Consider the following 25,046-nt stretch of genomic DNA (forward strand, 5'->3'; position numbering starts at 1 on the left):
ATATATATTAATTTATTACGCCAACATAATTCATGTCATTTATCACGCATTCTGTAATTGATTATTTACAAACCATTTACAATTTTTTTAAAGTTCACAAAGATCATTATATCTACAGAGTACAAAGAGCGGTTACTCATTTTGTTAGTGATCTAGTACAATTATTCGGATTATCTACCTTGGTTACATTTATTTTCTTCGCAATTATACTTAAAAGTGCAAAACTTGAGTAAACGACCACACACGAGTCTATGCTATAGATGGGGTTATCTGTTTTAAAAAATCGTTATAAAACATTTTCTGGCTATTACTAACGGAAATCTCCGAAAATACAAAGAAGTAATAAAAAAAACAGAAGTAGCCGTTCTAGTGCTAAGTCGGGGGAGGTATGCGGTAAGAAGACGTCAATATGAGCAAAAGTGGGGAGTGGGTCCAAGAGAGGGTGCAGTTTCCCTCACCTCCTCTATGGTTAAACCCTTTCCCACAATTATATATAGAACATTTCTCTTTCCACATTTACATAATGAACATGTGAAACATACTTGTTCCACGCACTTTTATATAGAACTTACCTTTTCCCACACACATATAGAACATACCTCTTCCCACACACAAATATAGAACATACCTCTCCCCACACACATATAGCACTTACCTTTTCCCACACACATATAGAACATACCTTTTCCCACACACCTAGATATATATCATACCTCTTCCCACATACTTAAATATAGAACATACCTCTTCCCACACACATAAAGAACATACCTCTTCACACATACATAAGAAATATACCTCTTCCCACACACATAAAGAACATACCTCTTCCCACACACATAAAGAACATACCTCTTCCCACAAATACATAAAACATACCTGTTCGCACATAAATATAAAACATACCTCTTCCCACATACTTACACAAAGAACATACCTCTTTCCCACATCAGCATATTGAGCATACCTCTTCTCCAAACACTAATACGGGACAGGGAGAAAGCTACAAGAATACACAAAGGGATGGGGGGGAGGACATTTCTAAGCCTCTAAGACCCTACATGTAAAAAAAAAAACTATTGAATTCAATCCAATTCAATTGAGTCAGCGGATCGGTGTGACCAACTGATTTTATTCTCTAAAAGTGATGTAGCCAGTCTGAGTCTGCGCCTTTAACAATCCTCAGGTAGTCCTCTCTGGTGACGCCTCTGCTTTTCTCTATCTTTGGTAGCAAGCTGAAGCTCGTGTCGGTATCTGAGTAAAACATAAAACAGAAGCATGGATGAGCTGTGTCTGGGCTTGACGTGATCTTTTTGTCGAGAACAAGAAATAATGTGACCAAGTGATAGGGTATTAGCTAGAAAGGTTTCTACTTCAGACACCATAAACTTAACAACTCTCTCCCTGCAGATAAACTGAACATATACAAATAACACTTTTAATACTAATTACAAAGCTTATATCAATTCACTCTGTCAGTCTGTCTGTCTGGTAAAAAGTGTACACGTTATTTCTCCCACATGCATTCTCGGATCGAGTTGAAACTTCGCACAATTATTCATTAACATAGACAAGACATAAATCAATTATATAAAAAAATAAAAAATTAGTCAATTAAATAAAACCGGTAATTAATTATTTTGTTTAATAGCAACAAGGGAAACTAATGCATCAGTATTTACATTTATGGCTAAATATGTTGGGTTTAGTCCTCTTAAATTTCTCCACGCATTCTCCAATCAAGTTGTTACTTTACACAATTATTTATTGTACCTAACAAAATATGAATCAATAAACAACAAGGTTACAAAATAAAAAGACAGTTTGTGTGGAAACACTAACTCAAAATCGGCCCCCGAAGTGGTCCACACAGGCAGGTTTCAATATTTTCAGAAAGAACATCAGAATGAAACTCTATCAAAGACAAATGACAGAGAAGAATGGAGAAAGAAGATTGACAGATCTTATGTAGTCCACCAGCGGTCCAGCAGACCAAAGGATAGGTGAAAGTCAATGTGAAGGTAGATTTGAACCTGGTCTAACTGATGTCTTATAATGAATATCTAGTTGAACTAGTTGTTTTGTAAAGGGTCAATCTCTTATTCAAATCCTCTAGAAAAAAACATTTCGGTAAAAAAAAAATCCTTTAGTTAAGTGTTCAATAGCTGTCCGTCGTCCGTCCGTCCGTCCCGTTTAGATCTCGTAAACTAGAAAAGTAAGTGAAAATCCGACATCGTCATATTTTAGTCCATCCTAAGTTCTGATGCAACGGCTACTTTTTTCTTTTCTAAAAGCGAAAAATCTAATTTTTTAAATCACTTATGCAAAGCAGTTTTTTCATAAAAATACACCACTTATACAACTATACACTATTAATAGTAACAAACACGGGAGGCTCTTTAGTAGGGGAGATATCCACTATCAGTTAGGGTTAAGGGAATGATAAGCCTTTGTTATTTTGAATCGCTGGGATTTTCGCAAGTGCTGCTCTGGACTAATCATTTCTGGCCATTAGTACAGCAATGTTTCCTTTATCTGAAACAATAGCTCTCCAAAGTATTTACAATTTTGACCTCTTGTCAGTTTTTTCGCCTCTCATGCTGATGCCCATGTTGAAGCTGTGTTCCCTATTGGTCATAATGTGTATGGGTTTTGTTAGGCATTGATTTGCATGCCGTAAGCTGCTGAAGTCTTGTATCTGCTAGCTCTTCCTAGTCCGTAATTAGGACCTCTTCCAGACAGTAGGCCTACACTCTGTTCAATGAGAGAAGTGAGAGGGAGCTGTTGTTCGCTTTTGCTGGCCAAGAGTTTCAAGAGCCTATGGCTCAACTCTACCTGCCGGTTTCAAATTGGTAGAGCTGACAATGGCTCACAAGTCTAAAGGAGCTAAAAACAGTCATATTTTATTTCTAGAGTTAAATAGTTAATATATATATTAAAAAAAGGATTTTTTTTAAAGTCTCTAGTACGGAAACTTTTGGGGTTGGATTTTTAAAAATAAGCCCAATGGTATTTTCCCTTTATACCTAAAGTATTTATTTTATTTATATATATTTTTTTTTATAAGTGATTTTCTGTTCATTTGATACTATTCAAGGAACTCCGGCTACGCTTTAATTTTGAAAGGTTAATACTCGAGTGATAAATATCTAGATCTAGTCTAGCTGATAAACAAAGCACTTGTCTTTACTTAGGATAGCTCAAAACAGCTTTTGTGTGTGTGTTCCCGCCCCCCCCCCTTTTTTTTTTTCCTTAAATAGTCTAATATTAAAACGTGCAAACGAACCTTTTGACAAGTCCTTATCCTCTAGGTTCTCGACTTCCGGTTCTCTGATCAGAATTTGATAGACGAGCTGTGTCGGCTTGTTTGAGTTAGCTCTGTTATCTATCACAACAAGGTACCTGCCGGGCGCCGGGCACACCACTTGGCCCTCCTCGGTCTGGGATTCACTGGGGGACCTAAAGAGAGGCCCATTTAAAGGACGATAACTCTGTTGTCATGTCAAGTTGGAGTTGTCCTTGTAAGAGTCGCGTATGTTTGGGGAGTAAACAAAATGAAGTCGTTTGATAAACCCAGGGAAAGCACGCCAATAGAAGGGGGCGATAAGAGGGAGTTCTAGAAAGGGGGGGGGGAGTGTGAATGGTTGTCAATGTTTTATCTTAGTTAATCCTTACATTCATATGAGAGGGGGGTGAAAGTAGGGGTTTATAGAACTATATTTGTTTTGATTTTTGTTTCTCACTATAAGACCGTACAGGCGTGTTTCTTATTATGTATGCTAGGACAAATTCAAACAAGTGCTCATTTTTTACCTAGTACTAGTTGAACATGGAACAGGCTGCATACGACGTAGTAATGTCTTACCCGATAATCAATAATATAATAGCATCATTTAAATCCAAAATGGAATCTTTTTTTCCCCTAATAAAAGCCCACAAAAAGAAAACTTCTATTTCTTCATTGGTGGTTTATTATTGAAATGAACTCCCCGAATCGATTTAGAATTGACTGTATTTATCAGAATTCGAATTCTTTCCACCCCCTTCTCAGTAAGTTGGCCAGACGATCTCCAAACCACATCGACTACCCAACACATAGATAACAAGATCGACTACATAAGAAATAAGTAATCAGCATCTTTCTCCATAAAATAGATAATTATAACGGCTGTGCATCATCATTACATGAACAGCTCTGTCCTATAAACGCAAATAGGCCTGTCACAGGGGCGGGCTGGAGAGGTGATAGCATAGTCATTTCAAAAGGAAATTATACAGGGCAGTGCTTCCAAAACTTTTTAGCAGTTTCGGAGAACTTAGAGGAACAGTTCGGTTATTTCTTTCATATTGGATTCTTTCGTATTTGTTTACATCAGAAGTAATTATTTCTTCATATTTGAAGTATATAGCTATAATAAAATACAGCCATATAAAAATATACAATGTAATGACTATTGACTTTAATGGCATTTAGTCTTTGAAGTTCATGACTTCTTGATACCCGGCACGATGTAGTCAATTGAATTCTATCTGGCGGGGTGTCAAGTCTGTTTCTTACTTTGATTTTCATTTTGCAACACACTTAAGAATAAGAAAATGCTGATTCACACGAATATATGTAGGACTAGATGTAGGAAACTGAAGTAAAATAACGATAGCTTGTTTTCAAATACTTTGGTACTTTCCATGCAAACTCGACCAGAAAACATCTTTGTATCTTTGTTTCCAATTAGAGTCGGAATCTAGATCATCTCAAACTTCATAGTGAAGATGTCATAGGTGGTCTTTGTTAGCTAATGAATCTATTTTTATTTTCCTTTTTGCATTTACTTACGAATTAATGCACGTGATCCTCAAGCTTCTTGTTTATTGTTCTAATAGTTCGCGGAGCGGCGGAACACTAGTTTTCTTGGAAACACTAGTAAATTTCCCCTTTCAGACCTTGCGATCTATAGAGCATCTTTGCATATATGTAAAGGTCATCTATTTCTGTGACCAGCATAACGGCCTTTACTTTCTCCACCTTATGTCCGGTATTCATTATAGTGGATGGATTCAGAGGGGCCCTAAAGATTCCGAAATTTAAAAAAATCCTAGTCTTCAGGGTTCGAACCGGGACCCTTCGGTTTAGACGCAAAGTGCTTTTCCACTCAGCCACATCGCCTTCCTGGGAAAACACTGATATAAGAAATAAAAATGTGTAGATAACAGCTTCCCAAACTATTTTCCGCGGAACCCTAGTGTTCCCCAAGGCCTGAATAAGTGTTCCACGAACTACTGGAATAAACTATTAGGCCTCAATGTGATTCAATCTCTCTACAAAAATAAACAATGGTTTCGCCATACGTTTTGCTAAATACTCAGAATGTGCGAAGTCTTCCGTTTGAGAAAAAGTTTGGTAAACACTGTTGTAGGCAGTGCTTTTTTTGGGTAAATAAAATAAGTGCCGGTACTCAGTGATTTGGTGCAGTAGTCAAAGATGGATTACCTAACTTTTAACTTCTAATAAATTAATAATAAACGTTAAAATCATGGCTTTTTTGTGACAGGCTATAACGAAGTCTAACACATTCATTGAATAACTCACAACTGGGAGGTCAGGACTCTGTTTCTATTGCCGAGACTGTTCTGGTAGATAGAAAATACCACCGATTGACTGACGCTGCTGAACTGCCAGGAGATGGTCGTGCTGGCCGTTTGTATGTTGTAGTCTTGAATTTTTCTAACTCCTGGCGCAATGACTCCTGCATTGTCTCCTCTGTTTCTGGCGTCTGTGACCTTCATCCATCCAGGGATCTATAAAAGATGAGTTCATATTACCCAAACTTTAAATTAATTAGACGCCAATATTTATTTTCAAAATCGTGAAAAATTTTAAAGCTCGAACTTATTACAAAGCTAATATCAAATCAATCTGTCTGTCAGGTACAAAGTTTTAACATGTTATTTCCCCACACCCATTCTCTGATGAAGTTGAAATAAGTTGAAACTTTACACAATTATTCCTTGGCAAAGACAATTATTAAACGGTTCACCAATTAGTTAACTGGTAATTAATTCATTGTTTTATACCGAAAAAGGGTAATTAATTTTTCAACTAAGAGATATGGCTAAATATGTAGGGTTTAACCCTCAATAATTATACACGTTTTTTCTCCCACGACCATGAGACTTTGCATAATCTAACAAAACATGAATCAATTTAAAAGAAAAATACACACAATTAGTCAATTAATCATTGGTAATTAATTCTTTTTTTTTATATCGAAGAAGGGGAATAGCTTATCCACTATTGAGAGATATAGTTGTAAATAAGTAAGATAGACTTTTTATAATAATTATTTATATATTTTGCTTTCTTTTGAGCTTTGTATTTCATTCATTATCCCAGCTTGACTTGGGCAACGTCTTACTTCATTCATTATCAATGCCTAGACTCCTGCATCATTTTCAAGATTCCTAACCGACGGGAATTTTGTGAAATTATTGGATAAGCGGAACTAGCCTTCGATTCGGTGCAATTTGATAATTAAAAAAAAAAGATGTTTTGACATTATGTTGTGGATAGTTGTGCGCTAAAGGGAATCAGAGATCAGATGTCTTGACATTATGTTGTGGATAGTTGTGCGCTAAAGGGAATGAGAGATCAGATGTCTTGACATTATGTTGTGGATAGTTGTGCGCTAAAGGGAATGAGAGATCAACTAAGATCTTTCTTCTGACAGCTCTTAAAGCTACATTGGTGCCGAATGCCTTGCATTTTACGTTTTTCTTTTGGATCACATCGTAACGTATAGGCAGCACATATTCCTTTGATCCAAGACCAGACCTCGTAAAGGAAACTCTAGTATTGCTGAAAACCAGCAAACTCAATGATCCACGCATATGGGCGCATTTATTGTCTCTCGAGACAGACAGAGAGACCTACTATAAGGTGAAGAAATAAAGGGAACTTTAGAAAGATATATATATGGCTTGCTGGGGCAGGTGTAAAGAGTGCAGACTGAACCAGGTAGGTATCACTCACCAGTCGTGACGACGAAGGGCAATAAAGAAAGCAAAAAAAACGACATTTTCTTTTTTTTTTAAGAATCGGATATCCCCTAGCTCTCTGACCAAGCTTATGATTTTTTTATTACAATTTTTTTTGGGGAGGGGGGGGGGCTTGATATGGAGTGCAGCTAGCTGCACTGGATGACACCAACATTAGCAACACCTCTGCTCTGTACTAGAAACTGTCACAATGCTCCAGGTGACTAGGGGACAGGTAAGGGCTAAGATAAATTACAAACTATTTTATCGGTCGAGTCTTCCTGTTGGTAACAATGGCTCGTAGCGTAAGCAAGAATACGTATAAAACCTTTGATGTATGACGTATCGTTTGAAGGAAACAATAGAATAGTGTTTTAAGACTCTTAGAGTCACGCACGCTCCCAAGACTTTGTCAACTGTGTAACCTCATCAAGGAATGTACATAGGGAGAGGTGTGCTATTTTTTTTTCTGAATACACAGCTATGGCAAAAGGTTTTACTTACGAATAAAATAAGACGTTTTGAAATTTCTGCCGCGTTTTAAAAACCTGAAGATCATATAGCTTGGGATCTGTGGCATTTTAGGTCTCTAGAGGCAATCTTTTCACATTTGAAACTTCTTGTTTGACTAAAGGGGCCAATCCTTGATACACTGCTGCGGTCACAGGTTGGGCATATGTAATCCCCAGGCGCCGTTGCATTTTTACCCTTATTTCTGTTTCTGTTGTGTATGGCATCTGCGATCCGAGACCCTTCCTTTATGCTCTCTCTCCATGTGGATCTGTCCAGTGCTACTTTTTCCCAGCTGCTAGTGTCGATTTTGAAGAACTTCATGTCGCGTTTGCATACATACATCCGTATACCGTAAAAGTGGGCGACCAGCGGCTCTCCTGCCTTCTATTAGATCGCCATACAGAATGTCTTGTGGAAGTCGACCTACTGGCATTCATAGCTTGGGACATGGGTCAGAAATCTATTGTATTCATATCAGGCCTGGAGGTGCGGTTGCTGTGGGGTATAGTGTGTATCTATATACTAGATTAGGGTGCATAGGTAATGGCGAAGTATACAAAAGAAATAAGTTTAAATTTGGCTATTTAAAAATACAACAACATGACAATGTCAGCCGTAGTGTATCGATAACTGGGTTGTTTATAAAATGTAAAGTTGCTATCATTTTATTGACTAGATAAGCTTTGCTTATATTTTCACGTAAATCTAATATAGATTACATCTAGATCTAGGCTAGATGAGTTCTAAATCAGAAGTTAATCTAGTTTTAGATGTCTATAAAATGAAAGTACCAATAAATAGTTATACAATTATACAAAGTATAAAGATTTCAAAAGATCTTTCATAGGTAGGTAAATATACCTGGATTAGACACAAAATAGAGCAATGAGATTCATAACTAACGAATATTCACATTTGACTAGAGTACTAGAGTAACACCTTTAGTAAAATCACTAAACCAAATGACCAAATGCATGACGCGTAGGACGTAATCATCTTCTTTTTTGAAGTAACGTCTGTATCATATAAGATAAGATAAGAAGTGATAGGCGAGATGATTGTTATTCAGTTTATCTGACCGGTTAGACTGGCTTTTAGCGAAGAAATTATTTTAACTGTATACAATTTTAATCTTTCTTCGGAGCCCATAAAATCATCTCGCGGACACCTTGGCCGGCGACCACAGCTAGAGAACCACTCTTCTTTTTTGAAGTAACGTCTGTATTGTCTAAGATAAGAAGATCTATTTTGTTGGTATTGGTAACTTACTGAAATATCTTGCCAAAATGTACCCACTCTAAAATACTTTAAATACACACACATAACACGAACACAGTGTAGCTAAATTTAGTACATAGCGTAATCCGCCTATTGTGTCACGATGTCTTGCACTCCAAAACGAGGCTAAACCTCGACCTTGTAAATAGTGCAGGCCCCAGCACATGTATAGCATTGGCAACATTTTTGTACAAGTGAACAACTTTTGTTGCTAGCCAGCTGGTCCTCTCGTGCGCCTGTCCAGTTGGCGATGTACAGAGTGCAAGAATATCTTAGTTTCTTCGTCTTCATTGACCGTTGTCTTCATCTCTGTCAAGAGCCCTAGCAAGTTGACCAGTGACCAGTATGCGCAACCACCAAAACAAAACAACATCATTCCAACTGGGGCGCGCACAACCGAAAACATGCAACATTAATCATAACACCAAATACTCACGGCTATGGTTTTGGCGGAGGGCGCAAGGGGGGAGAGGCAGATTATCCGAGGTGTCAACACTCAAACAGAACAGGGCAAGGAATGTCCCCGTGAGAAACGCCCTAAAGACCTGGGCACACATCCAGGTAATGAAGCCATTAACGCGGACAACGTTTGCCCCGGTACTTTTATGGGATCAACGACCAGGAGTAAAGTATACACTCTAAGCCAGGGTCGTACATTGCGATACGACAAGGGAGGTAGCTAGTGGACGGAAAGGGGGGTCAGTGAGTGTGAACCTTTGATCCCCGTTAAAGGGTGTACAGAGGGTTTTATATTTTACGACATTCGAGCCAGCTTGTACTGTTGTTTAATGTTTATGACATACAAGGCTAACGAGTACTGTTATGAGAGTCCTGTGGTTAAGAGGACCGCACACAATGAATGCTCCAATATATAACATGGAGTGAGGAGAACGAGGTTTAGAAAAACATAATAAATATTTTGTTAGGGTTAAGGTTAGAGACAAATACCTCATCTGTACAACTTATAGACTCATTATTTGCTCTTAATAATTGATGAATGTTACATTAAGAAAAAAAAAAGCAAGATAAAAAAAAGATTACTTTAAAAAAAAAAACAAAGCTCATCTAAGGAAAAGAACCGCTAATTATTGTCATTAATCGTAAAATTGCAGGTTTAGCTGCCTTTCTGCTATACAAAACAAAATTAATTTGTACTAAATGATTAACTAATTGGTTAATTTTTGGATTGATTCGTGTATTGTCATCGACTATGAATAATGCAGAATTTTAACTTGTTCCGAGAATAGGACTTAGGAGAAAAAACGTGTCAAAACGTAATATTGGGATTAAATTCAAATATACATCCATATCTCTCATTAAGTAGAATTTATTACCCTTTATGCGATATCAAACAAAATAATAAATCACCAATAATTAACTAAGTAATTGAATAATTGTTTTGATTGATTCATGTCTTTTCAGGTACAATGAGTGTTAAAGTTTCCAATGATGGGAAATGGGATAAACATTTATCAAACTTTTGCCAGACAGACATAGTTGATATAAGCTTTCTAAAATGTGTGTGCCATCTACTGGATTACACTCAAGAACTGTGAAAGTCTTAATGGAAAGAGTGCCCCAGCTACAGTGGAACTCTATACACCAACTGCATACCTGCATGTTCCAGTAGTCTACATTGAGCCGACAATATTTGTGGGTATCCAGCTCTGACTTTTCTCCACCCAGGTATGCCGGGATATGTTTCTTTTGAATCCTGTGAAGCAGTCCCCTGAGAAAAAAAATTGGCATTAGTAGCCTTGGTTCTGGCCATACAAATTTTTCTAGTACTGGTAAAATTATCTAGATAGCTAAGCCATTAATGTTAGACAGATTTTAGTATAAAATGTAGTAGAAAAATATAGAGCTACGTTATATAGTCCAAAGTAAGACAAACGCTAGATGACAGTATGAAAAGCTTCTGTTTAACAATGAAACTCGTAGTTTTTTTCTTCAAATAAAAAATTGATTTAAGGTCTTTCTCAATAAAATAATGGTTTACAAAGGAGATGGCACCGTCCTTAGATGAAAATCTTTACCCCCGAGCGCAGACTCTATATTTAGGATAGACTTGAAATAAATCGGCTAACTACAGAATTAGAAAAGCGGAAGCGGAAAAGTTTGTCAGACAGCTATTTATTTTTACAAAGAATAACTTCTGTATAGTATTTTAAAGGCATATGTCATATCACACTCATAGATGTTCAAAATGCCGTCCATACGTCCTTGCAATTCAGAGTAGCGTCTTAACTTAGAAATCCAAGCTCGTGTAGCGTTCTGAAGGGTAACTTGTCAGATCTCGTTCCAAGCTCGTGTAGCTTTCTGAAGGGTAACTTGTCAGATCTCGTTCCAAGCTCGTGTTGCGTTCTGAAGGGTAACTTGTCAGATCTCGTTCCAAGCTCTTCCCTAGCTCGTTTTAAAATCATCACCAGAGTTTATGTCACGTGGACAAGCTCTGTTAATACCAATCTCCAAACGCAGTCATCCATGACATTTAAATCTTAACTTTTTGGAGCTTGTTCATTAGACCCTCAGATTTTCCGCTTTTCTAACGACCACCCTGTACTTGGACGGGTTGGAGAAACGGCAGTATCGCTTGGAGAATTGCAGTGGCTTAGCTATGGTAGAAGGGGGTGTCTAAATTTGAAAATGCCCCCAAAGGAGTGTCCGAATTTTGTTTTTACATTAAACATTACGCCATTATCTAATGTCATGATGTCGAATGTCAAAATGTAGGGGCCCTTTAAGAGGTCAATCCTCCGGCCCCAGAATTCCTAGCTACGCCACTGGAGAATTGCATAGACCTTAAAGGAAATAAGGAAGAAGAAAACTGAACTCACGGCAAGACGTTCTTCTCCAGCACATTCACCAGGTTCCTGGCGTCCTTAGAGAGATACGGCTGAAGAGAAGCTCTTACGTCTGTCTGCCAGTCAGGGGTGTTAATCAGGAGGATCTCTTTGAAAAGACATGGGTAGTGCTCCACAAGAAGTTCTAAAATCTGACGAACAAAGTCCCATCCCAAAATCAAATTAAACATTCCAATGTCTCTTTGCGAATCATTCTCATTTGTATGTGTATGTAAACGAAGTGGACATGGGCTTTTAGAGAGAGAGTATCCAAATATTTGTCCATTGGCTCCGCTTTGTCCTCTTGACCATCCCTAGAGGTCTCAGATTTAGAAGTCGGCACAGATTCTCGAAGCTAAAAGGGGGAACAATTACACTTTCAATGTCCAGTCTAGGTATAATGTGTCAGTGTCTCCGGCATACTATGGGCATACGGGTCATCATACTTAGCGTCTAACAAGCGAAATACAAAAAATATCCTTTTTAAAAAAACAAAGCTTATCTAAAGGTGAAGATCTCGGCCCTTAAAACTCTATCTGTCAACAATGTACAAGCTATTTTCCTTATTTGATATCAAATAAAATAATTAATTACCAATAATTAATTAATTATTTGGTCTTTTTTTTTTAATTGATTCATATTTTGTTAGTTACAATAAATAATTGTTTAACGTCAGGGAGAAATAGCGTTAACAATTATTTAAGGGGACTAAACCCAACAAATTTAGCCATATCTGTGATACGTTTCCCTTGTTGGCATGAAACATAAAAATTAATTACCAATTGACTAATTAGTTACTTTTTCATATTTATTCATGTTTTGTCTACGCCAATGAATAATTTTTCGAAGTTTCAACTTGATCCGAGAATGGGTGTGGAAGAAATAACGTGTACACATTTTTTTTTATCAGACAGACAGACAGACAGAGTGAGTTGATACAAGCTTTGTAAAAATAACAAGACATTTAGACCAGTGGTTCTCTAGCTGTGGTCCGCCGGCAAAGGTGTCCGCGAGATGATTGTAAAGGGTCCGAAGAAAGATTAAAATTGTATATAGTTAAAATGACTTCTTCGCTAAAAGCCAGTCTAACCGTTCAGAGAAATTGAATAACAATCATCTCGCCTATCACTTCTGTATAATATGTCTATTACGAACTATTGTATGATGACCTAAAGCAAAGACATTCTTCACTTGGATATTCCAGACGCGATATTGAGCCCTTTAATGCGTAGAAAAACTCAGATCCCATCCACAGATGAATCCATACTAAACAGGAGCCACTTACTAGAATATTTAAAAAAAAACTTGAAATTTAAGACCAATGGGCATCAGGAAACACAGGCAGAGCCATGTACAAAGAAATGACTATGCCTAACAAACTGGACAGTATTAACTTCCTCCCCCGCAAAGAACAATCTACAATTTTCCAACTAAGTACAGGACACACACCTCTATTAAATTACCATCTGAACAAAATAAACTCCACACAACTACCCCTTTTCAGACACTGTGCCCACCCTCATGAAACCATAAACCATATCTTCTTTGAAGCTCCTTCCTAATCCACCTTAGGCAGACACTAATTTTACTACAGCCCAACATAACCAACACCCTGTACGGCAGTGCTGAACAACTGAAGAAAACAGCACACTATTTTTCCTTGGCACAGTCTGCAAAAGAGCTCACAGCTCAGCAGCAAAAATCTGGCTAGAAGAAGAAGAAGAAGAAAACCAATGTTTCAACAAAGATACCACAAAGTCAGGTTTCCAAAACACATTTCCAATTTCTATCCTGCTTTCCCTACTTCTTATTTTCGTAGAAAGTTGTTTTAATGCCCTAATGAACGTCAACAAATTAAAGTAACTGACTAGAAATTTGTGCTCGAAGAAATGTGCGTTTGCTATTTACAAACATTGAGTCGGACATAATCTAAATACACGCATTAAATCGCATCACGTTTATCCAACTCATTATTGTTTTTATTATTTCAATAAACAACCCTTCAAAGAATGTTTTTTTTATTTGTAATTTATATGCTAAGCATCTAGCTTTTTCACTTAGGGGGCAGTAGGCAAGTTTTAACTATATAAAGGGGTCTAAGGGTAAATAAAAGTTTGAGAACCTCGGGTATAGAGGCTTTAGACTACCCAATTCCATCGTCACAGCTACAATATGCATAAAATCTTACGAAATTGAAAAATGTCAATTCTTAATATTATTCTGGAAAAATGTTAAACAGTTTCGGTAAAAGTAAAGGCGCTTGGTCGTTGTGCTGGCCATATGACACCCTCGTCAACCGTGGGCCACTTAAACAGATGATTTTTACATCCTCTCTGAAAGGGGAACTTTACTATTTCAGATAACAAAACGTATATGACAATACAAAATTAAACATTCTGCACCGCTGTCACAACCCGATAATTATATGACGATAAAAATAGTTCCTATCACAGCAATAATCTTTCGAAACATCCACAAGACTACGGATTGCTTTAGGGAGGAAGGAATAGATGGTGGGAGCGATAGAGTGATGGAGTTGATTGGCATTAAAAAAAACGAATATTTGCTCCAACATCAAACTATACCAACCTCTGACCAGAGTAATATCTCAGAACTAAATAAATGCTCCTTGGTGCTGAATTGGAGATCAACTATCACCAAAATGGCATCGATGGTTTTTCCTTTTCTTTTAGACAGTTTCTGAAAATTTAGGGCACAACACGAAATAAGTTTTTAGCCTTCCACAAACCATGGAGATCTAAATTAATAATGCACATATTGTAGTTGTTCTTTTACATGTTTTGGGTGTTTCTTGAGATTTGAAGGTGATTACATCCCAAATCTCCCACAGGACGTCGGCACGGCTGGCCTTAGGCATAGGCAAACTAGGCAGCCGCCGAGGGCCTCTTATAGGTGGGGACCTCGCAGGGATCTCTTTGCAATTTTTTAGAAGAAATAGCGAAAGTTGTACTGTCACACCGTGATTTGTGACCTGAATGAGTGGGAATCACGAAGTAGAACTTTTTGTTGTGTCTCACGTGAAAGTGAAACCTCATCGAGAATTCTGGGAGTTAACCACATGGTTAGAGCAGCAGTAGTCGCCATAGTCTTGAAGCGTATGGATGTGTAATACTGTGAGTAGCAATAAGTAGTTACCATGATTTTGAAATGAGAGGACGCATAAAGATGTAATGTAGCAAGTATAAACAGATGTGTGCTTATTGTGCTTAATATATTGTTGGATTATTATTGGAGAATTTCTTGTGTTCATTGATGGCTGGATTTGCCAGTATGTTCATATTTTTATGTCGAATAAATGTCATCTGCTAATTCAGGCGTCCATTTCTAAGTCTCTATGTTTGTTGTGCTATTATAACTGCAGAACTCATTTAGTAACCATACGCGACAACAATAATACAACAGTACTCTATTGAATGAAAATACTTTAATTACTGTGCAGCTCTCACTCTTTCGTGCAAAATCAAATGTCACCTAAGAGTCGTGGCTTGTACCCAACGATGTAGTTGTAGTCTATCGGTTTTAAATAAACTGTGTGATTTTATTTTTGCTCTGTTTTTTATTTTTCTATTTCATGTGTGGGCCACCAAATCCACTTCCCCTAGGGTCTCCAGTTATCTAAGGACGGCTCTGACATCGGAGAATGGTAACGGGCAGGGTTCGGACCTGGAGCCTTCGAGACCACCGAACAACAATCTAGAGTGCATTTCTCACGGCCAGGTAGCTCACTACATTACTTTAAGTAGTTTAGAATTTTTTTACCTTTAAATACTATATAATTGTCTTACCTTTAAGTACTGTATAATTTTCTTTCCTTTAAGTACTGTAGAATTTCATTACCTTTAAGTACTGTAGAATTTCCTTACCTTTAAGTACTGTAGAATTTCCTTACCTTTAAGTACTGTAGAATTTCCTTACCTTTAAGTACTGTAGAATTTCCTTACCTTTAAGTACTGTAGAATTTCCTTACCTTTAAGTACTGTAGAATTTCCTTACCTTTAAGTACTGTAGAATTTCCTTACCTTTAAGTACTGTAGAATTTCCTTACCTTTAAGTACTGTAGAATTTCCTTACCTTTAAGTTCTGTAGAATTTCCTTACCTTTAAGTACTGTAGAATTTCATTACCTTTAAGTACTGTAGAATTTCCTTACCTTTAAGTACTGTAGAATTTCCTTACCTTTAAGTACTGTAGAATTTCCTTACCTTTAAGTACTGTAGAATTTCCTTACCTTTAAGTACTGTAGAATTTCCTTACCTTTAAATACTGTAGAATTTCCTTACCTTTAAGTACTGTAGAATTTCCTTACCTTTAAGTACTGTAGAATTTCCTTACCTTTAAGTACTGTAGAATTTCCTTACCTTTAAGTACTGTAGAATTTCCTTACCTTTAAGTACTGTAGAATTTCCTTACCTTTAAGTACTGTAGAATTTCCTTACCTTTAAGTACTGTAGAATTTCCTTACCTTTAAGTACTGTAGAATTTCCTTACCTTTAAGTACTGTAGAATTTCCTTACCTTTAAGTACTGTAGAATTTCCTTACCTTTAAGTACTGTAGAATTTCCTTACCTTTAAGTACTGTAGAATTTCCTTACCTTTAAGTACTGTAGAATTTCCTTACCTTTAAGTACTGTAGAATTTCCTTACCTTTAAGTACTGTAGAATTTCCTTACCTTTAAGTACTGTAGAATTTCCTTACCTTTAAGTACTGTAGAATTTCCTTACCTTTAAGTACTGTAGAATTTCCTTACCTTTAAGTACTGTAGAATTTCCTTACCTTTAAGTACTGTAGAATTTCCTTACCTTTAAGTTCTGTAGAATTTCCTTACCTTTAAGTACTGTAGAATTTCATTACCTTTAAGTACTGTAGAATTTCCTTACCTTTAAGTACTGTAGAATTTCCTTACCTTTAAGTACTGTAGAATTTCCTTACCTTTAAGTACTGTAGAATTTCCTTACCTTTAAGTACTGTAGAATTTCCTTACCTTTAAGTACTGTAGAATTTCCTTACCTTTAAGTACTGTAGAATTTCCTTACCTTTAAGTACTGTAGAATTTCATTACCTTTAAGTACTGTAGAATTTCCTTACCTTTAAGTACTGTAGAATTTCCTTACCTTTAAGTACTGTAGAATTTCCTTACCTTTAAGTACTGTAGAATTTCCTTACCTTTAAGTACTGTAGAATTTCCTTACCTTTAAGTACTGTAGAATTTCCTTACCTTTAAGTACTGTAGAATTTCCTTACCTTTAAGTACTGTAGAATTTCCTTACCTTTAAGTACTGTAGAATTTCCTTACCTTTAAGTACTGTAGAATTTCCTTACCTTTAAGTACTGTAGAATTTCCTTACCTTTAAGTACTGTAGAATTTCCTTACCTTTAAGTACTGTAGAATTTCCTTACCTTTAAGTACTGTAGAATTTCCTTACCTTTAAGTTCTGTAGAATTTCCTTACCTTTAAGTACTGTAGAATTTCATTACCTTTAAGTACTGTAGAATTTCCTTACCTTTAAGTACTGTAGAATTTCCTTACCTTTAAGTACTGTAGAATTTCCTTACCTTTAAGTACTGTAGAATTTCCTTACCTTTAAGTACTGTAGAATTTCCTTACCTTTAAGTACTGTAGAATTTCCTTACCTTTAAGTACTGTAGAATTTCCTTACCTTTAAGTACTGTAGAATTTCATTACCTTTAAGTACTGTAGAATTTCCTTACCTTTAAGTACTGTAGAATTTCCTTACCTTTAAGTACTGTAGAATTTCCTTACCTTTAAGTACTGTAGAATTTCCTTACCTTTAAGTACTGTAGAATTTCCTTACCTTTAAGTACTGTAGAATTTCCTTACCTTTAAGTACTGTAGAATTTCCTTACCTTTAAGTACTGTAGAATTTCCTTACCTTTAAGTACTGTAGAATTTCCTTACCTTTAAGTACTGTAGAATTTCCTTACCTTTAAGTACTGTAGAATTTCCTTACCTTTAAGTACTGTAGAATTTCCTTACCTTTAAGTACTGTAGAATTTCCTTACCTTTAAGTACTGTAGAATTTCCTTACCTTTAAGTACTGTAGAATTTCCTTACCTTTAAGTACTGTAGAATTTCCTTACCTTTAAGTACTGTAGAATTTCCTTACCTTTAAGTACTGTAGAATTTCCTTACCTTTAAGTACTGTAGAATTTCCTTACCTTTAAGTACTGTAGAATTTCCTTACCTTTAAGTACTGTAGAATTTCCTTACCTTTAAGTACTGTAGAATTTCCTTACCTTTAAGTCCTGTAGAATTTCCTTACCTTTAAGTACTGTAGAATTTCCTTACCTTTAAGTACTGTAGAATTTCCTTACCTTTAAGTACTGTAGAATTTCCTTACCTTTAAGTACTGTAGAATTTCCTTACCTTTAAGTACTGTAGAATTTCCTTACCTTTAAGTACTGTAGAATTTCCTTACCTTTAAGTACTGTAGAATTTCCTTACCTTTAAGTACTGTAGAATTTCCTTACCTTTAAGTACTGTAGAATTTCCTTACCTTTAAGTACTGTAGAATTTCCTTACCTTTAAGTACTGTAGAATTTCCTTACCTTTAAGTACTGTAGAATTTCCTTACCTTTAAGTACTGTAGAATTTCCTTACCTTTAAGTACTGTAGAATTTCCTTACCTTTAAGTACTGTAGAATTTCCTTACCTTTAAGTACTGTAGAATTTCCTTACCTTTAAGTACTGTAGAATTTCCTTACCTTTAAGTACTGTAGAATTTCCTTACCTTTAAGTACTGTAGAATTTCCTTACCTTTAAGTACTGTAGAATTTCCTTACCTTTAAGTACTGTAGAATTTTCTCGTGTTGGTAAAGCTTGTGCTTGACAAGACCACCCTTCCCCAAGACTTTCAGCAGAGACTTCAGGTTTAGCAGCCCGTAAAGTTCATAGTAGACTGGCGAGCCTGATTTGTCCACACCACATAGACCTCCCGCGTAATAATCCAATATGCACTGCTCCGCGGCAAGGTCGGTTTTTGAAATATGTTGTAGGGGGAAGCAACAAAAGAAATGAAGACTTGTGTGAACAAACAGAAACATTAACTTAGGCTGGAGTTAAAAACAAAGCAAACTATTGGTAAACATCCTATTTCAAAAACAAAGCTTACCTAAACGGAAATTAGTATCATTTGCGCCATTGTAATAAATATACAAAAAGTAAATAAGAATTGTGCTGTCGACACAATTTCATAGTGACGCATCGCCACATAAGTTTAGAATACCCATTTTTTTTTTAATATTTAACAATTAGTTTTCATTCAACAAGTGATACATACCGTACGATAACTTTTCATTATCAGCACATCTTTTTATAAAGCTTATATCAACTCATTCTGCCTGTCTGGTAAAAAGTGTGTACACGTTATTTCTCCCACACCCAGTCTCGGATCAAGGTGAAACTTAGCACAATTATTCATTGAACCTGACAATACAATAATCAATTTAAAAAATTAACCAATTAGTTAATGAATTATTACTATTTAATTAACTTTTTTGTTTTGTATTGCAGAAAGGTAGCTAAAGGGTTTGATGAGGCCTGGGGTTAGCTTTAACCCTTAACGGACTTTATTTCTGGTGTTTGTGTGTAAAGGACTTCGATGAAGCTTTTGGAACATAGGAATAAATCAGCTTTTATCCCCCCCCCCCTCTTTCCGAAAGCGCCATTAAGCTCAATTCAGGCGCCATTTTGAGTCACTAAACAAATTTCTGGCTCACTTTGGGCTCTTACGGCTCAACATATGCTCAACGTGCTGGCAAGTACTGAAGTAAACCTCAATCAATTCAGGCAGACGTGCGCATCAAGCAGGCGACGAATCTCTATTGGCGAATAACGAATTTTATGAAGTTCCTTCTGACCTCAGGCTCTAGCGCGTTCTTCGATCTCGTCAAAATAATGGCGTGGCCTTCTTCGAACTTGTCTCGGGGTCGCCAAAATAATGTTGTGGGCTAATCTTATAGGCTATCTGACTTCTCTTATATATTACTAATTATTACTTCACATTAGCCACAGAAAATTACAAATTAACAATATACTTAATAACGACTTTCACTTCTATAAAATTAGACCTATATTATCACTGGGAAATCCGTCCAGTCTTCCTAAACGTCGCTATTTCTAAAACAAGCTACTTCTATACTAACGCCATGTTGCTCTCTTGTCGCCTAAGTCTACTACGTCATTAGTCTGTCTTACTACGTCACTACTTTTACCATCGCTCACAACAGTACACAATATATCTGTTTAATTATCAAAGTAATCTTTCAATTTATCCCTGACCATAAAAAAAAGGGCCTAACCCAAACAGAGTTTACCACAGACGTGTTTAAAATTCGCTTTCCGTTTGTCCTCAAATCAAGGCGACTCCACATTTTGTTACCACTAGAAACTCAATGGACCTCATTCACCAATCGTAAACAAACAATATTTAGCCACGTGGTACTCTATCTCTTCTATATAATTTACGATCTCATGTTTAATTCATGATGGTTGTCACGTGACAGTTTTTTTCCCGTTGTTTTATCAATAAGATCATGTGACTAAATGTTGTTTGTTTACGTTTGGTGAATGAGGTCCGTTTCTCTTACGTCCGGTGGTTTATATTCCTTTAACAATTTGTCAACAGACATCTGCTCTCGGAATTCCAGAGACTTCCTCATTTTGGCGTCGGCCATGATGACGTCAAGCTCGGACACCTTTAGCCATTTGGACAAAGCAACGTCTGACAGATCAAGTTTCCGGCCGTAGATCTGATGACTAGGAAATACAAAGAAAAAAAAAGTATCTAGAGTCTAGACTTAGTTCTTTGTCTCGTTGTGGTTGCGCATTTTGTCTCGGCGTCGCCGGAGTTCGATGAGATATAATTTTGTTTTTGACAATGATTCAAATGATGTGATCGTGTGACATGTTGGGGGAAACTTATGGTCTTACCAAACGAAAAAAAAAATTAACAAGGCCTTACTTACTGACATTAGTAACATAGGTAAGCTTGTAAAATTGTATCACGTACATTAACGAAACTAGAAAACGGGACAAATGTTGACAGCTAGGTTTGCACTTTTTACTTTTATACCAATAGTCACGACAATGTTTTGTGGCCAGCACAACGATCTAGTTCCCTCGACTGCTTTTATGTACACACTAATCTGTTGCCGCATTGACGGGAGTTCAAAACTGTGGGAGCCGAGCCCGAAGGCCTCAGCCGTAAAGATGGCAACTACATTTTTACAAAAATTTCATAAAACTGTAGGTGCCTTATTAAAAAGCATCTCCAGGGCCTCTCCCTATTAAAATCCGGTACTGCCCTAACCACTGATATAACCCTAACCACTGATACAACCCTAACTGGACATCCCGTGATCAATTCTAATTTGTCACCCATGTTGTCTCACTCAGCCACTGAAATACAACGTTTGTCTTACTTAACGAGAGGGCGAAGTCTTTCTTTCAGTTGTCTCAGTTTCAGCGGGAGCTTGTCGTCTGCAGTTTCCTTTGCATCACGTTTGATTGTCTCCCTTATTTTGCCCTTGACGGCAGCCATATTTTTTTTTATTTCGTTACCCACGTCTCATGTTGTTCATAACTGAAAACAAAAAGTTAGTACTGATAAGTATATAATACTGACTTATAACATATGCCTGACGATAACAGAAGGAATAGGCCTACTATACAAGTAGGTCAATAAAATCAATAAGATTTTCATCTCAAGTTCTCACTTGAGGTCCCAGGCTACTATTTTAACTTGGATGGTTACCTGTTGGTCTGATGTGTTATGCACTTCGGACTCTCGTCACAATGGTCCCGAGTTTCAACACTCCCCGCTGCCCTCCCCTGCCGTCTTGCAGGAGGCTTGGACAGGGACATAATAATCATTAATCCTGAAAATCTTTAATCCTGAAGGAAAGTCTGAAACTTAAAAGAGTTAAGTTTAGTTTCGATCAGACCTAAAGTTTCGTATTCAACTGTTTATATAGTTAACGAGGGTATCATGTGGCCAGGCTAATCAACCACCTTTATGTTCCCCATTTAATGTCAACCTTTATGTTCCCCATTTAATGTCAACCTTTATGTTCCCCATTTAATGTCAACCTTTATGTTCCCCATTTAATGTCAACCTTTATGTTCCCCATTTAATGTCAACCTTTATGTTCCCCATTTAATGTCAACCTTTATGTTCCTCATTTAATGTCACGTATTTGGAAGACAAATATTTTATGCGACAGTATGTTGTGGGCCAAGGGCCGACCACTTTTTTCAGAGAAACATCCAAGGAACTTTGAGGTTTAAATCACAGGTTTCAGAGAGACATCCAAGGAACACTAGTTAGCAGGTTATCATGGGGTCTAAAGTTCCAGACTCTGCAGCAAACTGTCTCTAATTTCTTGGTTTGTGATGCGGTCTTTAAATGTGATACCTAGGATCCTTCTGTAGCATCTTAACTCCATGGCTAGGATCCTCCTCTGTAGCTCTGCCGTCAGCGTCCAACTGTAATGCCTGATAACCTTTAACCTTTACTTAGAACTTAATACAAGAAGTTGAGTTGCCTTCAAATAACAGAATTCACTTTCAAAGTAATGTTGTTTTTTAATTATTACTCTTGCTCTGACATAGAGGAGCCACCACTTTTTTCAGATTATAATGCCTCAGAAAGTTGGCGCATGGATAAATGAGGCGTTGTCTTCGATTACGAGGATTAAAGGGGGGTCACTCTTCACCCCAAAAAAATTGCGCACATTGATGAGTAGCCTGTGTACATAGGGGGTCACTCTTCACATACATAGAAAATGCCAGATCGCAGAGGTCTAGAATATCTACTAGACTAATACTATTCTAGATTATAGATATGTACTAAACTTACTTCTAAATCTAGAACTCCAGATCTAAGACTAAGTCTTTATATTTGCAAATAATCTGTTGAATGAGCTCACACTCGCCCCTAAGGTCAGTATCCCAACTGCACGTATTAGCTAATCATGTTTATAATATTCTATAGTAACCAAAACCTTTTTCTTATACGATTTAACTGAATATGCAGAAACATACGACATAGATCTATATAAGCCACAGTGTATTTCTTTGATAATGTGGACATCCATAATGCTATCAGGTGCACGCGTAGTAAACGGTGCGTAACTCTTCCCCACGTAATTTTGTATTTGTATTTTGGGTTTTTTGGCATATCGGCACAGTTTAGGCCATGTCGTTCCCGTAATCCCTCAAGGGTTATTCTCCCTTCGTATCACAAGAGCTAAATTTATACAGTTAAGCCATTAAAAACAAGGTCTATTCACAGTTAAGATAGTAAAAATGTATTAATTTAATAAAAATCTGTTGTAAATATTTCATGTTCACAATTTCACTATCACAAATCAAACCTTCGCAGACAACCCCACCTTCAGGACAAAGCCCAGTACCTTCCCAGGGTCGACATTATCAAACAGTGTTTTAAGTTGTGTGCTCTAGAATATTTCCACCTAATATCCAGGTATCTGGGGCAATCAATAAGGATATGTTTCACGGTGAGACAAGAGTCACAGTACTTTTGTAAACCTTTCCGTTTACAATTTTAAGAGTCTGGGTTGTTCCTTCCGTAGTTCAAGCGGCTGTGGTGGATACCTCGCATCAGTTTCTGGTTCCATTGTTCGCTTTTGGTCCCATGCACATAATCCTGCAGTCTTTTGTTTGACCAAGAGCGGATGATTTATTTGTGCTATTTTAGCATGAAAGTAGTCTTAGCTTAATATTTGGTTTTATCAAAAGTAGCTTAATTTGTTAAATAATATTTGTTTTTTATCCACCAACTCCTAAATGGGTACCCAGAGGGCTAACGACCCCCTCCTGCCCAAAGGTTACTGGTTTAGGTGCCAGTTACTTGCCTTTGCCCCTTATACTGTTATCTTATCTTCTTATAAAATACAGACGTTACTTCAAAAAAAGATGATTACGTCATACGTGTGTTCCTAGGTCAATCTAGTTATGCTTGTTAACCAATGACTTAATTTCTGCCAAGTCATTGGTTTTACAGGCTGGCTTAGGCAACCCATTCCTCTTATAACACAAGGGAAGAAGGAGCATTTGTTAGTGATAATAGTTCCACCAGGCTCAATATCTGAACCGCAGGTGAAGGCCAGAAATTTTTAAAAAATAAATTCAATACTCCGCTGCCTTTGAGGCTATACCCAAATAGTGGAAAGGTTTTGTAGACAACTCTGAGAAAAAATAAGAAGCTGATGACCCTTAGGCAACTTACAGCGCTACAACCTGGCAAAACCTGCGACACAACTGATCCCAAACTGTATCGGATATTTCTATTCTTTGGACACATCGTCTGCGTGGAGATGGAGAAAATGGTGTGCGGGCGATATCATTCCGACCATGACTAATGCCCAGGCCTTCATCTCGTCGATCTACGACATGAAACACTGTTGTTTCACAACTGAAGAAGTCCAACTATTTTTATGTTCAATTTGCAAACCAATATAATGGGGGAAACCCAATTTAGAGTTCACTAGATTATGTTTTCTCTTTAATTTTGTTTACTTAGTCCTTTGATCCTTTACTGCACAGCTCACTATAAATTCAAATCCCCGATTCTTGACAGGTAATATATCTAATTGCATTTATTCGTTTTCTTAAATATATTACAATATTCTAAAACTGAAGTAAACATGTATTAGTGAATTTAAGAAACTTTCAGCATTTTCAAGATTGAAAAATAGATTTAATCTAGAACTTACTTAGAAGTAGATTTAGATTTTTAGAAATCTTGATAATAGATCTAGATCTAGATGATAATAGATATAGATTGGTCTGAAGATAAGTACAGTTTTATTTCTATGAACTCTAAGATAGACTTTGAAGTCTGTTCTTCACTTGAAGAGGCGATGCACTCAAATCGCAATATTGCATATTTTTTCTTAATCTTTTCTGGTAATGTTTTTGCTGATTGCTATCCTCTGGAGAGGCGCGGTGGCTGAGTGGTAAAGCACTTGGCTTCCGAACCGGGGTTCGAATCCTGGTGAAGACTGGGATTTTTAATTTCGAGATCTTCGGGCGCCTCCGAGTCCACCCAGCTATAATGGGTACTTGACACTAGTAGGGGAAAAGTAAAGGCGGTTGGTCGTTGTGCTGGCCACATGACACCCTCGTTAACCGTAGGCCACAGAAACTCAAACCTTTACATCATCTGCCTTATAGACCACAAAGTCTGAAAAGGGAACTATTTTTTCTATCCTCGGACATTGAAAGACCAATGCTCACGGCTCCGAATCGTGTCTACTTAATTGACTCTATGTGTACTCAATCTACTGAAAGTGATCTAACAATCCACATCTCTTTTG

At 36.9% G+C, this 25,046-nt stretch overlaps 2 protein-coding genes across 4 annotated transcripts in view; one reads left to right on the forward strand and one right to left on the reverse strand.

Annotated features, from left to right (window-relative positions):
* On the reverse strand, positions 1–22,757 carry LOC106068354 (retinal-binding protein-like). 2 transcript variants are annotated; one of them, XR_008775338.1, is made up of 11 exons: positions 22,565–22,757; positions 21,129–21,289; positions 20,295–20,463; positions 18,489–18,662; positions 14,256–14,366; positions 11,661–11,818; positions 10,438–10,552; positions 5,588–5,796; positions 3,287–3,459; positions 656–1,254; positions 1–599 (listed from the first exon to the last, which is right to left on the reverse strand). XR_008775338.1 is itself a non-coding variant. In XM_056013995.1 (10 exons), the coding sequence occupies exons 2-10, from the start codon at positions 21,245–21,247 to the stop codon at positions 1,139–1,141; spliced, it is 1,344 nt and encodes a 447-aa protein (XP_055869970.1). In that variant the 5' UTR covers positions 21,248–21,289; positions 22,565–22,757; the 3' UTR covers positions 1–1,138. The 2 variants fall into 2 exon arrangements, 1 of the variants encoding a protein (XP_055869970.1); XM_056013995.1 differs by having other exon boundaries at positions 1–1,254.
* The window catches only part of LOC106062699 (retinal-binding protein-like), a 26,254-nt gene continuing 22,484 nt past the window's right edge, over positions 21,277–25,046 (forward strand). The window contains exon 1 of one of the 2 annotated variants that reach the window (XM_056013993.1): positions 21,277–21,379. In XM_056013993.1, coding sequence (XP_055869968.1) covers positions 21,341–21,379 — 39 coding nt within the window. In that variant the 5' untranslated portion in view covers positions 21,277–21,340. Of the gene's footprint in view, positions 21,380–24,223; positions 24,308–25,046 lie in introns of those variants that run through there. The other variant, XM_056013994.1, reaches the window with a different exon arrangement.

Source organism: Biomphalaria glabrata, chromosome 16 (genome assembly GCF_947242115.1).
Source record: "Biomphalaria glabrata chromosome 16, xgBioGlab47.1, whole genome shotgun sequence".
Lineage (NCBI taxonomy): Eukaryota > Metazoa > Mollusca > Gastropoda > Planorbidae > Biomphalaria > Biomphalaria glabrata.

Excerpts from the sequence above, each read along its gene's own strand:
- LOC106068354 (XM_056013995.1), bottom strand. The coding sequence starts at position 21,247 with ATGGCTGCCGTCAAGGGCAAAATAAGGGAGACAATCAAACGTGATGCA. Across the intron at positions 14,367-18,488 it reads AAATTCTACAGTACTTAAAG|AAACTGTCTAAAAGAAAAGG; the intron begins GTAAGGAAATTC and ends CTAAATTTTCAG. Across the intron at positions 1,255-3,286 it reads GGATAAGGACTTGTCAAAAG|ATACCGACACGAGCTTCAGC; the intron begins GTTCGTTTGCAC and ends TGTTTTACTCAG.